Source organism: Ranitomeya imitator, chromosome 4, assembly GCF_032444005.1.
Source record: "Ranitomeya imitator isolate aRanImi1 chromosome 4, aRanImi1.pri, whole genome shotgun sequence".
In the NCBI taxonomy this organism is placed as follows: domain Eukaryota; kingdom Metazoa; phylum Chordata; class Amphibia; order Anura; family Dendrobatidae; genus Ranitomeya; species Ranitomeya imitator.
The window spans coordinates 583,985,143-583,997,787 of record NC_091285.1 but is presented as its reverse complement, the minus strand read 5'-3'; the positions used below and the strand labels follow the sequence as shown (position 1 = coordinate 583,997,787).

Genomic DNA, 12,645 nt, shown 5'->3' with positions numbered 1-12,645 from the left:
AATGGGGATGTCTGACTGACGCCTCTCTATTACGAATACCTGGGCTTGATGTCAGCAAACATTACAATCAATCCTAAAACCATTACTCCACTTGCCAACGAACAAGAGCAAGCGGAAAGACCTGAGGCTAAGCGCCAGAATTGGCACAGCTAATGGATGCGCAATTTCTGGCAGCTGAGGGCTGGTGGTATTTGTCTGGGATTGGGCCAATATCAATCACCCCCTTCCTCAGCTGTCTGTTTAGCTTTGGCTGTTTATTGAAATAAGGGGGGGGCGGGGCGGTCCCACTTTTTAATAACTAGTAAAGGCTAAGCAGACAACTATGAGCTGTTTAGTTAGGGATATTGCCCCCTTCTTAGGCAGCCGTCACACTATCAGTATTTGGTCAGTATTTTACATCAGTATTTGTAAGCCAAAACCAGGAGTGGGTGATAAATACAGAAGTGGTGCATATGTTTCTATTATACTTTTCCTCTAATTGTTCCACTCCTGGTTTTGGCTTACAAATACTGATGTAAAATACTGACCAAATACTGCTAGTGTGACGGCAGCCTTAGAGTAAAAACACCAGCCCCCCTGTCTGTCTCTGCTGGTTGGTAAAAATAAGGGGGCCCCCAAGTCCTTTCATTTTTTTTAAATTTATTGGTTAAATACAAGTACAAAAAACTACATATGTAAAGCACTGATTATATTTATCTCACTGACCTATTGCTATCTTTGCATATCAAACACTTAAACACTTGTCATTTCTATTGCCAAGGTATCAGAGAATGCACTGGCCATGAACAGACATGTACGCACACTATATGGTTTACAGCGTCACCAAGTACATCGGGAGGATAGCAATGGGAATAAGCTTGTCGTAGACATAACATACAGAGCTTTATACACAACTTTAATATGACTTCCCAGTGACATAACATTATACCTAAAATATTGCTTTAATATTAACTGCCAAATAATAATGTTCATTATTGCTTTGTGTCACATTAGGATTTTTTTTACCTAAATATTACTTCTTTTTTTTTTTTTGCACTGACAGGTACCTGCGCTAGGTAACAGTAAAGGTCATGTCAAAATGGTTCCATCTCCTGTTGAACAGAATGCACTTCTACCTCCTAGCACAGATTTTGCAATGAATAATGATCTGCAAGATTGTGACCTAAAAACAGTCTGTAGGAAGCAACTTAGAGTTCAGCTTGTTCGAATGAATATAGAAACCAAAAATCAACTAGAAAACCAGGCTACCAATGAAAGTGACAGTGACCATGAAGATGTCCAGCATACAGATCGTTCTCTGCTAAATGTGCAACATGAAAATCAAGAAGAGCTATCAACAGATGAGTCCGACAGTGACCAATTTAATGAGCAGGTACAGTCTCTTATTAAGTAATGTACTAACCACAGAAATTGATAGCAAGTGTCCGTTCGTGGTACAGTTGCCTGGTGATCATGCATGGGTCTCGTTAGATGTGTGGGGTTGTAATGTCATTGGCACCATTCTCTTCCAATGTGTAAGTCAACAGTGCTGAATGACTCCTTTAAGGTAAAAAAGCAAATTGGAACACGTAGAACTTAGATGTATCTTGTCATTTCAGGATCTTGAAAAGTTGTCTCTATATGAGCGTCAAAGGCTGAAGAATATTAAACAAAATGCAAAATTTCTTAAGGCCATCAAATTGCTTGAGGTAAGACACTTGGACAATGTGACACTTGGAAGACATTGATTCAATGAAGCATCACTTATGAAGATTGTAATTGTTCTGAGTCAGAGTGAAGCCAGGTTCATAGGGATGTATTTTGTGGTCCGTATGCGAACCGCCATGCCTGGGCTGATCGCAAGTCTCCTGTCCTGAACTTACACCCTCAAGTGTCTATAAGGCTCTAAGTTTGGGTCAGGACTAGGCTTGAGCGAAACGGATCGGGCAAATTAAAAAGTCGCCGACTTTTGGCAAAGTCGGGTTTCATGAAACCCGACCCGATCCTAGTGTGGGATCGGCCATGCTGTCGGCGATCTTTGCGCCAAAGTCGCGTTTCGTATGATGCGTTTGGCGCCATTTTTTCAGCCAATGAAGGAGCGTGGGCAGAGTGATGACATAGGTCTTAGGGGCATGCACACCTATTGTCATCTCCTCGCTTGTGCGCTGTAGCGATTAGCAATGTGTAACACCAGCTTTTCTAGCGATTAGCAATGTGTAACACCAGCTTTTCTGGAGAGAGTGAGAGATCACGAGAGAGCGAGAGATCACGAGAGAGCGAGAGATCACGAGAGAGCGAGAGATCACGAGAGAGCGAGAGATCACGAGAGAGCGAGAGATCACGAGAGAGCGAGAGATCACGAGAGAGCGAGAGATCACGAGAGAGCGAGAGATCACGAGAGAGCGAGAGATCACGAGAGAGCGAGAGATCACGAGAGAGCGAGAGATCACGAGAGAGCGAGAGAGAGATCACCTGAGCATGCTTGGGAAAACCCGAGTAACGAGTATACTCGCTCTTCACTAGTCCGGACCTGTGGTCAGTCTGGGCATTGCTAAAATGTCTTCATAGTGCAGAATGGGTTCACATGCTTTGTTTTGGTAATCTATGGGCACCAGTTCATGAAACCTCGTTAAAGGGGTTTTAAAAGACTCACTTACGGCAGCTATGGGCATAGGAGCCAATGGTCGGACTCCGACCGCATCGCTTTCATTGAGGCCGCTCCTCCTGCTTCTTAGCTGTGACCTGGGCACGCCCGCTGAGCTGCTAGGTCACATTTGGGGGAGGAGTTTGCGGCCATTTTTTTGCTTTATTTTCCTCTGTCATCGCACACACAGCTCAGTGCATGTGATGGCAGGAGCTGCCAGGCAGAAGCTACTGCTGGGAAGCGAGGGTCCGAGGTAAGTATCTGCAGCGAGGAGCGGTGATTGCAGCCTGTACTTATTATTACAGTACAGGCTGCAATCACTGCTCACTGCCGACCTGTTCAGAGCACAGCAGGGAGATCGTCACACTGCTCTGTCCTGAACAGGATTCGGCACTTCCTGGGAGAGGAGGGTAGGTAAGTACATGCTTTGTTTTTTTTCTTATGCATCTACCACTGCTACCTGCCCCTATATACCACTGCTTCCTGCCTCTATATACCACCTACCACTGCTAGCTGCTTCTATATACCACCTACCACTGCTGGCTGCCTCTATATACCACCTACCACTGCTAGCTGCCTCTATATACCACTGCTAGCTGCCTCTATATGCCACTGCTAGCTGCCTCTACATGCCACTGCTAGCTGCCTCTATATACCACTGCTAGCTGCCTCTATATACCACTGCTAGCTGCCTCTATATACCACTGCTAGCTGCCTCTACATGCCACTGCTAGCTGCCTCTACATGCCACTGCTAGCTGCCTCTACATGCCACTGCTAGCTGCCTCTACATGCCACTGCTAGCTGCCTCTACATGCCACTGCTAGCTGCCTCTACATGCCACTGCTAGCTGCCTCTACATGCCACTGCTAGCTGCCTCTATATGCCACTGCTACCTGCCTCTATATACCACTGCTACCTGCCTCTATATACCACCTACCACTACTACCTCTCTCCTGTGTAGCTAATCTAGTCTTGTGTAGCTAATCCTGTCCTGTGTAGCTAATCCTGTCCTGTGGGACACTGACTGCTGAGCTCTGTATCTAATCTAGTCCTGTGTATCTAATCCTGTCCTGTGTACAGTATCACACAAGATAGGATTAGATACGCAGCTCAGCACAGTATCACACAGGACAGGATTAGATACGCAGCTCAGCACACTATCACACAGGACAGAATTAGATACGCGGCTCAGCACAGTATCACACAGGACAGGATTAGATACGCGGCTCAGCACAGTATCACACAGGACAGGATTAGATACGCGGCTCAGCACAGTATCACACAGGACAGGATTAGATACGCGGCTCAGCACAGTATCACACAGGACAGGATTAGATACGCGGCTCAGCAGTCAGTATCACACAGGACAGGATTAGATACGCGGCTCAGCAGTCGGTATCACACAGGACAGGATTAGATACGCGGCTCAGCAGTCAGTATCACACAGGACAGGATTAGATACGCGGCTCAGCAGTCGGTATCACACAGGACAGGATTAGATACGCGGCTCAGCAGTCGGGATCACACAGGACAGGATTAGATACGCGGCTCAGCAGTCGGTATCTAATCCTCTCCTATGCACTCCTCTCCCCCTGCATGTCTTTCCCTATTGTGGTTTATTATTTTTGTTGTAGGAGACGAGAGAGTTGAGGATTATGCGTTCGGTAAGTATGGTTTAAAAAAGATTAATAAAGGACTTTATTCTGGCCGAGTCTTTATTTACAATACAACTATAGGATTAGTAATGGATGGGTGCCTTATAGATGCCTCTCCATTACTAAGCCGTGGGCTTGATGTCACCGGACAATATGAAGGTGACATTAACCCCACAAATATGAACCTCACTTGCTACCGCTACAGGGCAAGTGGAAATTGCCAGTCAAAGCGCCAGAAAAGGTGCATGTAAAAGGTGGCTGAGAGCTGATGTTTTTAGCCTGGGGGGGGGGGGACAATATCCATGGCCCCTTCCTAGATTATTAATGTCAGCCCACAGCTGTCTGCATAGCATTTGCTGGTTATTAATTATAAGGACCCCCACGTCTTTTTTTTTTTTTTTTTTTTTTGGGGGGGGCCCATTTTAATAGCCAGTAAAGGCTAAGTATACAGTTGTGTAGTGAGTGTGAGCACACTTCCCCCCCCCCCCCCCCCCCCATAGACCAGCACACTGCTCTCCTGAAATACTCTGTGCTCCTGTCACCGTGCTCCTTCCACCATACATCGGTGGCCTTCCTAGAGCAGCACAATACCTTATCGATCACGTATAATGCCGCCATATATCTTTATCACATAATACACCCATAAAGACCCCTGGGCATAGTAAATATCTGTAGTTAGTTCTAGCACCTCACTTCTCTCATTTTCCCATCACGCCTTTCATTTTCTCCCTCACATCTTTCATTTTCACCTCACACTTCTCATGTTTGTCATCTGCCTTATATATAGTATACACCTGTATGTCATCTCCTGTATATAGTATATTCCTGTATGTCATCTCCCCTGTAAATAGTATATACCTGCTGTATGTCATCTCCTCCTGTATATTGTATATACCTATGTGTCATCTCCTGTATATAGTATATACCTGTATGTCATCTCTTTTGTATATAGTATATACCTGTATGTCATCTCCTATATATAGTATATACCTGTTTGTCATCTCTTTTGTATATGGTATATACAGTGTTATGATGCGGTGGTCTAGGAGCAACATGGAACGAGCTCTGAAGGAAGTGGTAACTGTACTGACCGCAGTCCCTAAGCTCAACACAACACTAGAAGTAGCGGTGGAATGCTCCTAACTCTCCCTAGGCATCTCGTCACAGCCCAAGAGCTAACTACCCCTAAAGACAGAAGCAGGAAAACTATCTTGCCTCAGAGAAAATCCCCAAAGGATAGATTAGCCCCCCACAAATAATCACTGTGAGTGGAGAGGAAAAAGACATACACAGAATGAAACCAGGATGAGCACAGGAGGCCAGTCTAGCTTGATAGATAGGACAGGATGGAATACTGTGCGGTCAGTATAAAACACTACAAAAATCCACGCAGAGTTTACAAAAAAAAAATCTCCACACCTGACTAAAGGTGTGGAGGGTAAATCTGCTTCCCAGAGCTTCCAGCAAGACAGAATTAATTCATACTGATAACGCTGGACAAACATAGAAAGCACTGAACGGATAAGTCCACAATCTGTGAACAGAAAAGCGCTAGCAAAAACTTATCCTGACCAGTTCAGCAAAGCTAACAGGGAAATCCAAAGAGATGTGAATCCAACCAGGAACCATTTACAAGTGGCACTGGCTGAAGGAACAGCCAGGCCTGAAGAGACGATAAGTGGAGGCAGCTGATGACAGCTAACTCCAAGGAGCAGCCATACCACTTGAAACCACAAGAGGGAGCCCAAGAGTAGAACTCACAAAAGTGCCACTTACAACCACCGGAGGGAGCCCAAGAGCGGAATTCACAACAATACAGTACCTGTATGTCATCTCCTGTATATAGTATATGCCTGTATGTCATCTCCCTTGTATATAGTATATACCTGCTGTATGTCATCTCCTCCTGTGTATACTTGTCATCTCCACTTTTATATAGTATATACCTGTGTCATCTCCTGTATGTAGTATATACCTGTATGCCATCTCCTCCTATATATAGTATATACCTGTGTCATCTCCCCTTTATATATTATGTACCTGTATGTAATCTCCCCTGTATATAGTGTATACCTGTGTGTCATCTCCTGTATTAGACCTCGTTCACACGTTATTTGCTCAGTATTTTTACCTCAGTATTTGTAAGGTAAATTGGCAACCTGATAAATCCCCAGCCAACAGGAAGCCCTCCCCCTGGCAATATATATTAGCTCACGCATACACAGAAGACAGGTCATGTGACATCTGCCGTATTTCCTATATGGTACATTTGTGGTACGTTTTGAGTATGTGCAAGTTTTGTGTGAATGCATATAGAAAAGCCGCGCAGACACCATCACGTGTTTCTCAACGCAAGCAATAAATAGCCAGGTCTTTCAGCGGGAAGGAACAACCACGGGAAGGGCAGCATCCAAAAAGGAAAACCACCTATGCCAAAACATGGTATCCATCCACAGACAGCTGTTTCGGGGTATTTGCCCCTCATCAGTGTGGAGTAGGAAACTGGCTATTAGGAGCAGTGCCTAGTAAAAGGACTATAAACATAAGGATGAATGACCTCGGGGAGATCAAAACATTAAACACCGCGGAGACACCATCACATGTTTCTCAACGCAGTGATCCAGAACACTGCTCCCATTCCTTATGGGAAATATGCAAATGCATGTAGAAAAGCCGCGGAGACACCATCACGTGTTTCTCAACGCAAGCAATAAATAGCCAGGTCTTTAAGTTGTGCTGCACTACCAGAGAATGGCCACTGCACAGTGTATGCAGCTTTTACACTCTGGCTCCATGCAGTGTTTGTTTGTCAATAGCCAGAGCTGATAAAGGCTGATCAGTGGGGGCGCCAGGTGTCAGACACCCGCCCATCTTTTTAATTTTGATGACCTATTGTTGATTAAAGGGAGTCTTATCACCCCCAAAATGCAAATTTAAGTGACTTAAGGTACCGTCACACATAACGATATTGTTGCTTTTTGTGACGTAGCAACGATATCGTTAATAAAATCGTTATGCGTGACAGCGACCAACGATCAGGCCCCTGCTGGGAGATCGTTGGTCGCTGGGGAAAGATCAGAACTTTATTTTGTCGCTGGATCTCCCGCTGACATCGCTGAATCGGCGTGTGTGACGCCAATTCAGCGATGTCTTCACTGGTAACCAGGGTAAACATCGGGTTACTAAGTGCAGGGCCGCGCTTAGTAACCCAATGTTTACCCTGGTTACCATTGTAAATGTAAAAAAAAAAAAATTCATACTTACATTCCCGGTGTCTGTGTGACAGCTCTCCAGCGACCAAACAGCGACACTGTCGGTATCGCTGAAGCGTCGCTAAATGTGACGGTACCTTAAGCTTGGTGCACTGTTAAACCCTCAAAATTTGTTTACTGTTTTGTTTCTTATCTCCTTATGTTCTCCCCTTGTCTGTGTGGGTTTCCGCCGGGTTCTCCGATTTCTTCCCACACTCCAGACAAACTGATATGGAATTACCGTATGTGAAACCAGAACACATGAGCTGCGCGCACAGTGAACAAGCCCGTAGAGACATGTTCACACCACCAAGAGACTTGAAAACACAAAAAAGCACAGTAAAACCAAAAACACACTGTTGCAAAAAATCACAGTGGACAGCAAGTGCTAGTAAAAAGATGGAAAAAACAGGGTATTTGGTTGATACGTTCCTTTTCTGAATCCTGCTCATACAGGTATTGTATTGTACATATGACCAGGTTTTAAATACATCAGATAGGGATTACATACATTAGTTTGGACTGCTCTGATATGGGTATAACGTGACGTTTGGTAAAGCGGCTTAATATACATTTTTTGCACAAAACGTATCAACCAAATACCCTGTTTTTTCCATCTTTTTACTAGCACTTGCTGTCCACTGTGATTTTTTGTAACAGTGTGTTTTTGGTTTTACTGTGCTTTTTTGTGTTTTCAAAACTGATATGGAATGTAGATTGTGAGCCCCAATGGTGCTATATAAGCGAGTAAAATAAATATACGGCTAGTATAATTTTTGATAGAAGCCAAATACCCAATATAACAGAAAATTTGGTGGTGAAAGATTCCTTAGAAGAGACCTTCCCCTTATGAAACATGCCAACCCCCCACCCACCCCCGTGCTGCTGGCAGGCACATGCTTCCCCCCCCCCCCCCATCCCCCTGTGCTGCTGGCAGGCACATAAGATATCAAACACTTAACTCCCCTTCTGATGATGGCTCCGTGCTCACAGTTCCTCGGTTGTGCTTCTTGTTTCCCAGGCATCGGAGGATCATGTGACCTGGGCACACAGTGATGTCATCACTGTGCTCTGCCGATCACATGATCGGATGTCAGCACAGAAACAGAAAGCACAACAAAGGAACTGGGAGCACGGAGCCATCATCAGAAGGTGAGTTAAGTGCTTATTATATCATGTGTCTGCCAGGAGGGGGGGGGGCTGCATGTGTCTGGCAGCAGCACAGGAGGGGGGTGGCATGTGTCTGCCAGCAGCACGGCGGGGGGGGGGGGGGGTGTTGTGGCATGTGTCTGCCAGCAGCACGGGGGGGGGGGGGGGGCTTGGGTGGCATGTGTCTGCCAGCAGCGCAGGGGGGGGGTGGCATGTGTCTGCCAGCAGCACAGGGGGGGGGCATATGAGTGACCGGGGGGCCATATCCATGACGGGAGGGGGGGGAGATGCAGGCACATGTAATATTCGCTGTTCCCCTGTGAATCAACTCGGCACAGGTTCAGCACGAGGTGATGGACAGCAGGTGCAGTGAATATTACATGAGGCTAATGAGCGGGAGCACAGGACCTCCTGCTGTCTCTGCAGCCAGCCCACTCCAGCCCCCTGACACCACTCCAGAGCCGCTCCCCCTCCTCTACAGCACAGCACACAGATACGGATTATAAGACGCACCCCTACTTTCCCCCAAAATTTGGGGGAACAAAAGTGCATCTTAAATCCGAAAAATACGGTATATATTTTGAAATAGGTGCCCTCCTTCCCAATAGCTCAGATTGACTGGGTGCTGTTGCAAGCAATGGACAACCATTCATTGCACATTATCGCCACTGCAACGTTGTCACAAATTGCTGCAGTTTGGACTCCATTTCTGTCCCTGGCAGGTCTATGATCTTGTCCCTGACATCCTTAGGCTATGTGCACACGTTACGGTTTTTACCGCGGAACCGCAGCGATTTTGATGCTGTGGGTCCGCAGCAGTTTCCGTTGCGTTTACAGTAAACATGTAAACCAATGGGAAACCGCAAACCGCTGTGCACATGCTGCGGGAAAAACCGCGCAGAAACGCAGCGGTTTACAACCCGCAGCATGTCACTTCTTTGTGCAGAATCGCAGCGATTCTGCACACATAGAAATGCATTGATCCGCTTACTTCCCGCATGGGCTGTGCCCACTATGCGGGAAGTAAGCGGATAATGTGCGGTTGCTACCAGGGGTGGAGGAGAGGAGACTCTCCTCCAGGCCCTGGGAACCATATTTGTGGTAAAAAAAAAAAAAAAAGAATTAAAATAAAAAATGATATACTCACCTCTCAGCGCTGCACGCGGCCGTCCGGTCTCAGGTTTGCTATGCGAGCAGGACCTGCGGTGACGTCGCGGTCACATGACTGTGATGTCACGAAGGTCCTTCTCGCACAGCATCTTTGGAACCGGACCGCCACCTGCAGCACCGAGGAGATCGGGACGTCAGAGGGTGAGTATAACCACTTTTTACCCTTCGCCACGACAGCACCCACTTTGAGAGAGGGACCCGCCCATAGGAACAGGACACCTACAGAGACAAAAGGGCGGTCCCCCTCTCCTCCTCAGTTGGTTTCCTGTTCCTTTCGGAAATCCCAGGATTCCTACAGATGGAGGTGGTTGGAGCACCTCCGCATTACCTGATGCCTGGCACCCGCCTGTGTGGTCCTGTGGGGACAGCAGGGGCTGCGGCGTCGGAAGCAGCGGCGGGGGAGCCACTGCACGCATCCTCCCCCCTCGTCTGTGGAGATCCGGCAGGTTCCGGGTGATTGAGCCCTGCCTATGGAGGACCCAGCTGTGGGGTGTCGTCGGCCGCCAGCGACGCTGTTACAGGCGGCGGCTGCATCGCGTGGGTAAGTCCGCACTAATCCATTGAACCGGAAGTGATTGGTACACTTCCGGTTCGTGGCAGGAGCGCTCAAGAAAAAAAAAAACGTGCATTACAAATGCAGGCCGGGGACGCTGAGCAGATCGCTCACCATGCTGTCCCCGGCACATGAGGAGCTCCCACCAATGGTGGAAGATAGCGCCGGAAAAAGCAGCGCTAGATCGTCGGCAAAAAAGAGTGGTCGCTCCATGGCAGGATCTGACACTCATTCCAGGAGCAAGACGAAGAGTAGAGATACAGATCTACTCACACCCCACACAGCGGCTTCACCTCCAAGACCGGTATGATGATAGCTTCACTGGGTGAGTGTCTATAATCCTCTACCTATAAGCTGATCCCCTCCTTCTCTGCCTCTCCCCTTAGGCTAAGAAGACCAGTAAATCTAGGCATAAGCAGTGTGCCCTGTGTATGCAACCCCTGCCCGACACGTATCCCAAGAGGTTGTGTCAGACCTGTATTAAACAGACTTTACAGGATGAGGCGGCTGTTACGGCCACAAACATCCGATCCATGATAAGACAGGAGATCCAGTCTCTCGGATCGAAATCTCATAAAAAACATGGAAGTAAGCACCTCTCTCCCGTCTCCAGTTCAGAGTCTGAAGAGGGCCTTATCCGATTCTCCAATACCTCAGGATCATCCCCCAGCTCTTCTGACGATGAAGGCGGTGCATGTTTTCCTGTCGACAGCATAGATAACCTCGTAAAATCCATTAGGAACACTATGGGGTGTCCGGATACTAAGGAGGTTAGGTCGGTACAGGATATAATGTTTGCTGGACTAGGCCAGAAAAAACGCCGTGCCTTCCCAGTCAATACCACTATTAAAGACCTTGTTAGGAAGGAATGGGACAAACAAGGAAAAGGGTTTCTCCCATCATCTTCTAAAAGGCGTTACCCCTTTAGTGATGAGGATTTGGCGGTGTGGTCCAAAGTCCCTAAAGTGGATGCGGCAGTGGCGTCAACCTCAAAACAGTCTTCCCTTCCGGTAGAAGATGCGGGAGTTTTACTGGATCCATTAGATCGTAAAACAGAAGCTCTCCTCAAAAGATCTTGGGAGACAAATACAGGAGCCTTTAAGCCAGCAATATCAGGCACGTGCACAGCCAGGTCTCTACTAGTCTGGGTAGACCAGCTGGAGCAGCAAGTAAAGGGCAAGGTGGCAAGAGAAAAATTTCTCCAAACTGTGCCTCTAATCAGGAGTGCTGCAGCATTTTTAGCCGACGCTTCAGCGGACTCCCTCCGGTTGGCGGCGAGGTCAGCAGGTCTGGTCAACGTGGCTCGTCGAGCCCTCTGGTTGAAAGGATGGAGGGGAGATGCACAATCGAAATCCAGATTATGTTCAATCCCGTGCCAGGGTGAGTTCCTGTTTGGGAAGGTCCTGGATGACCTACTGAATAAAGCAGGAGAGAGAAGGAAGGGCTTCCCTAAACAGTTTCTTCCTTCTTATAGGAGAGCGTTTAGAAGACGGCCATTTAACAGGAGGAGGTCGTACGAGCCACAAAGACCGTTGGGAGTCAAAGGAAGCAAAACTGAAAGGTGCCTTATACAGTAACCCTGAGACATCTAGACGTGGTAGATACCATCAGTAGAGAGTTCTCAGTTGGTGGGAGACTTAAATATTTTTATCATCAGTGGGAAAACATAACTTCAAATCAATGGATCCTCCGTCTAATAAGATCTGGACTAAGATTAGATTTCTTTAAATTACCACGAGATAAATTTATCATAACATCTCTGAAAGCCTTTTGGCTAAGAATGTTCTCGTAGAAGTACCAAAAAATCAGGAAGGGAGGGGATTTTATTCCCCTTTATTTCTGGTTTCAAAACCTGATGGTACTTTTCGGACTATAATAAATCTGAAGAAACTAAATTCCTTTTTGTATGAAAACACCTTTAAAATGGAATCAATAAGATCTACTATTAAACTTTTGTTTCCTAGGTGCTTTATGACGGGTCTGGATTTAAAGGATGCATATTACCATCTTTTAATCCATGCAGACCACCAAAAATATCTAAGGGTGGCAGTAAACCTACAAGGCCGGATCCGTCACTTCCAGTTTATGGCCATGCCATTTGGCCTTTCTATGGCCCCTCGAATTTTCACGAAAGTCATGCTAGAGGTGATGGCTTATCTACGTCATCAGGACACGCTAATTGTGCCTTATTTAGATGATTTCCTAATAATTGGTAATTCAGCATCTCAGTGTGAAGAACGCT

The 12,645-nt window shown here is 46.7% G+C and overlaps 1 protein-coding gene across 2 annotated transcripts in view; it reads left to right on the top strand.

The window, feature by feature from the left end:
* The window catches only part of WDR76 (WD repeat domain 76), a 136,085-nt gene that overhangs the window by 23,082 nt on the left and 100,358 nt on the right, over positions 1–12,645 (top strand). For both annotated transcript variants that reach the window (XM_069766471.1, XM_069766473.1), the window contains 2 exons: positions 1,043–1,372; positions 1,599–1,688. In XM_069766471.1, the coding sequence (XP_069622572.1) occupies positions 1,043–1,372; positions 1,599–1,688 (420 nt within the window). The remainder of the gene's footprint in view (positions 1–1,042; positions 1,373–1,598; positions 1,689–12,645) is intronic.